The sequence below is a fragment of the Halyomorpha halys genome, unplaced genomic scaffold (genome assembly GCF_000696795.3).
Source record: "Halyomorpha halys isolate HHAL.00 unplaced genomic scaffold, Hhal_1.1 Scaffold654.1, whole genome shotgun sequence".
Lineage (NCBI taxonomy): Eukaryota > Metazoa > Arthropoda > Insecta > Hemiptera > Pentatomidae > Halyomorpha > Halyomorpha halys.
In genome coordinates this window covers 341,431-345,783 of record NW_027108478.1, presented here as the reverse complement: position 1 = coordinate 345,783, position 4,353 = coordinate 341,431, and the positions used below count along the sequence as shown (strand labels likewise).

At 25.2% G+C, this 4,353-nt stretch overlaps 1 protein-coding gene across 2 annotated transcripts in view; it reads left to right on the top strand.

Moving 5' to 3' along the window:
• The window catches only part of Clc (clathrin light chain), an 18,359-nt gene extending 14,274 nt beyond the window's left edge, over positions 1–4,085 (top strand). Inside the window, exons 5-7 of one of the 2 annotated variants that reach the window (XM_014427538.2) lie at positions 66–177; positions 736–747; positions 3,365–4,085. In XM_014427538.2, coding sequence (XP_014283024.1) covers positions 66–177; positions 736–747; positions 3,365–3,548 — 308 coding nt within the window. In that variant the 3' untranslated portion in view covers positions 3,549–4,085. The remainder of the gene's footprint in view (positions 1–65; positions 178–735; positions 748–3,364) is intronic. The other variant, XM_014427539.2, reaches the window with a different exon arrangement.
• Positions 4,086–4,353: the final 268 nt, after the last annotated feature.

Sequence of the window (4,353 nt, the reverse complement as noted above, 5' to 3'; positions counted from 1 at the left end):
TGATATTTATGTAGTTTATGAATTAATTTAAAGTAATTATTGATAATTAATTTCATGATTGTTAGATAAAAACGAGGAAATTAAGAAAGAAGAATGGAGAGCTGCTGCAAAAAAAGAATTAGAAGAATGGTATAAACATCATGAAGAACTTATTACGAAAACAAAATCAGCTAATAGGTGAATATTCATGTTTGTTTATTTAAAAAACTATCCAATTATGAATAACTAGAACGAAAAAAGTTAATTGTGTATAACTAGAACCAAAAAAGTTAATTGTGCATAAACAAAATAATAGATAGTGACTGATTTTCTTATAATTGATATTAGTTAATTAAATTATTTAATATCTCCAACAAAACATCAAAAGGATTATTTCATTGCTTCAGAACTGATATAAATAAAGAATTGAAGAATGCTATTTAATCATCCAGAAAGAAAGAAAGCAGAAAAAAGATTAAGTTTTTTTCCATCCTTTTTTATAATATTAATTTAGAAGGTATTTAGGTTAATATTACTGATTGTAAGGTGTTCATTATTTGGAATCTATTCTTCCATTAAGATTTATTGTGTTTTTAATTTTATGTATGTAAATTTGAAAATTTATTATTATTTTAATTATAAATTGTTTTAGTTAATCTTTCTTTATGTATGGAAGAATAGGTTTCAGAATACTAGATTTTAAAATGGTGTTTGTTTCAATATTTATTTTTTTTTTTTTACTAACCATGAACACAGGGAGGCAGCTAAGTGAGTATTCAATAGCAAGTAAGAATAATTTAATTTAGAATAAGTATCTTCATAAAAGAGTCAAATTTTTTGGTTATTGTTTTGTTTAACATACAGCTTAAGGTAGGAAAGATGGCTAACCAATAAATTTAAAACAAAACATGTATTTATTAAGTAGACTGCTTTATTTAATGTATAAGTTATTAATAATTATGAGAGATAGTTGACCGTAGATGACGAACGAGGAGAAGATGGTTGGGGGTGCGGTCAAAGAGAAACTCAAATAAGTTGGATTAACCTATTTTATTGTGCCAACGTTTCGGCTAGAGTTTCTAGCCTTCTGGGCTAAAAACAGAACAAGATAACAACCACAGTAAGTATAGAAAATAAAAAAGAAAGTATAAACAGAATAACATAAAATCAATAATTTTACAAAATAGAATTAATAAAATGAAGTGATAAGAGAAGCGGGAAATAAAATGTATACATAGGTAATTGAAAAATTGGGTATAATAACATAATTAAGGAAATGAAATAAAAATGAAGTTATATAATGCAAAGAAGTATGAACATATTAGTTATTAATAATTTAAAAATTGAAATATGGAAAGAAAATGAAAATTGAGAGGAAGAAAATATATGTAACAATAATAATTGATAAAGAGGCCAAATATAAGTGAAGTATACCAAGAAATGAATAGAAAAAAAAAATTCTGAAAACACCAATAATAATATAGTGAACAAAACTTATAACATGGGTAAGGAAAATGGAGAAAAGAAGGGGTAAGAGTAAAATAAAGAAAGGGGAAATAAAACAAAAAAAGAATAAAAACGAACCTGTTTGCTGGAAAATCAAACGCCTAATGGATACTACGCTAATGATGGCCAAACTCTGAATTAAAAAAGCCATTACAAGAATGATTAAGTTTATTATTTTTTTTTCCAAAATTAAATTCCATTTGTAAGTATTTATTTTAACTTAGTGACTTTGTCTATAAATCTTTAACATATATTTTTTAAGATAAAAATTATTTGTTTATAGAAATTTAAAATATAAACTAAATAGCCAAAAAAATATTTTTTTATAAATATGTTTATTAAGTTAGTTTTGAGGTGGTTAGTATCCAACATGGCATTTATTGTGGTAGAGTATCATGGTTAGTGTCCAACTTTCTTATCAATAATGTCATACATTGTTCACCTTTAGAGTTAGTGTGGAGTGAAGACCTAGACCTGTGTTCTTGAGAGGGAGCCAAACTACACATAGAAATGTACATAAGCTACATCCTGAAAGATTATGTTGTACCATTCGCCCTTACATCTATAATGATTTCTTTTTGATGTATAATAAGCATAGCCACGTATTGTAAATCTTGTTACTGAATACCTTAATGATGAAAGTAACAGTTAAAGTGGTATTTTGTTTATTATAGAAGATAAATACTAGTTTAAATCATTTAGGAGTTATTTGATTTTTTAACAATTGATGAAGAACCTCAACAAGTATTTAAACTGGTTGTTGAATATCTGTGGTGTTTTGTATTTATTTTTATTTATTGAAATGTATTTTTAACATCCTTATGTAATAGTTTATTTTAAAAAATATATATTTGAAAAAAATATTAAAAGAATTTATTCACCATTTGGAGTGAAGCATTAGTTAGAAGAAGTGAACTTCCCATCTAAATACTTCAGTTCTAACCTCAGACCCATAGAACACCTATGGGCACAGAACACCTCCTAAGGACAGTTCATTAAAAAAGTATTTCCTTATCAGATTCATAACACTTGGTCTTATTCCAAGAGCTGTTAGCCCACTGACTAGTCTTCCATCAATTGAACTAGATCTGCTCATATTATTTTAACTATTTAAAGTATTTTGTATTTTTTATTGTCACTTTGTTATACATTTATGTTTACATTTTCACTTTATTAAAAATAAGAGTTAATTCATTTTTTAGTTTAAAAATTTAATTTACTTCATATACATAAAATTTTAAGTTTTATATGCTCTCATGGTTGGTTTATATTATTAAACAAATGCAGACTGCCATATTGTTGTTTATAATAGATGCCATTGTTCCGATGTTTTTCAGGAAACTTCAATTTCAAAATAGCACTGATTCAAATATTTAAAATTACAATAAGTTTATATGACATATAATTCATCAAATAAATGTTATTTATCAATATAATGCATTGAAATGCTTATTGATATGTCTAATAACGCTATATTTCAAAGTAATTATTTATAAATTGTAAATAATTCTTACTTTAAAATTAAGATATAAATTATAACTTTTTAAATACCAAACACACATTACCCCATGCACACTAAAATATCATAATTTTGTTCCTATATTTTTATTTCATTTTTGGTATATCTCTAATAATTATAGACATATTTTAAATAAAAAAAATCCATTGGACAATAGTTAAATAAATATATTGATAAAAGAATTCAGCTACTTAAAGAATTGATCAGTTAGATTCTGCAATCTTATATATATATTCTCTTAGCTCCCATTAGACATTTTTGTTTTCCTCAAAATTTTCCTATTTATTCATAAATCTTTATGGATCTTTAGAATTAAGATTTTATTTTTCCTAAATTGACAATGCTTTTTTAATTGTTTAGAAATGCTGAAAAACAATTTGTTGCTGATACTGGAGCTATAGAACCTGGTACAGAGTGGGAACGGATTGCTAAGTTATGTGATTTTAATCCTAAGTCAAGCAGAACCAGCAAAGATGTTTCTAGGATGCGTTCCATTATTCTTCAGCTTAAGCAGACACCTTTAAATACCACTAAAAATGCATAATAGTAAAACTTTAAAAGTTATTAAATTCTTTTTTATATTAATATTATTTCATTAATTTCTTTATTTATCAATTTTCTTATTATTGTATTACCTTAAATATTTAATATTCCAACTATTATCTATAATAATACAAGTGTTAACTATAATAATAGTATAACTATGAACTATAATAATATTTGAGTGATTATGAGATTGTTTAGGCTCTACCATGTAATGTTTTTTTAGAGTTTTATTACTTATTAAGTGTGATGTTTTTCACAAATTGTCAATCCATATTGTTTTTGCATTGATAAAATTATTGAAATATCTGTCAATCTTCTTTTTATAATGTTATAAAATTGTAATGTTAATTTAGGAAACAATTTTCTTATGATATTTAATTTATATCATGGTATTCATTTAATCTGTAATGAATTATCAATATTATTGGTTTTATGTTCTTTTAATGCTTGTGGAAAAAAAAACTCAGTATTGATTAATTTTGATCTATCAAATAAATAAGAAATAAATATCTATATATCACTGTTGCTGAACTTATTTATTATTTATATTAGTGGTTTTATCATTTAGATTAATATGTACCCTACCAATAAGTATTACTTATTCTACTTAAGGCTATGAGGATTGAGTTATTTCATTGCAGAACCTCACAACTTTTGGGGACCGTTGGATACCCTGGTTTTCCTTATCTTGTTGGAATACATATGGACATTGAACCCGGTGCATATTGATCTGGTATGTTTAGCCTGTATCTACTGACATCCACACATCTGTTCAATGACTGCTCATGATTCGCTTCTGTAAA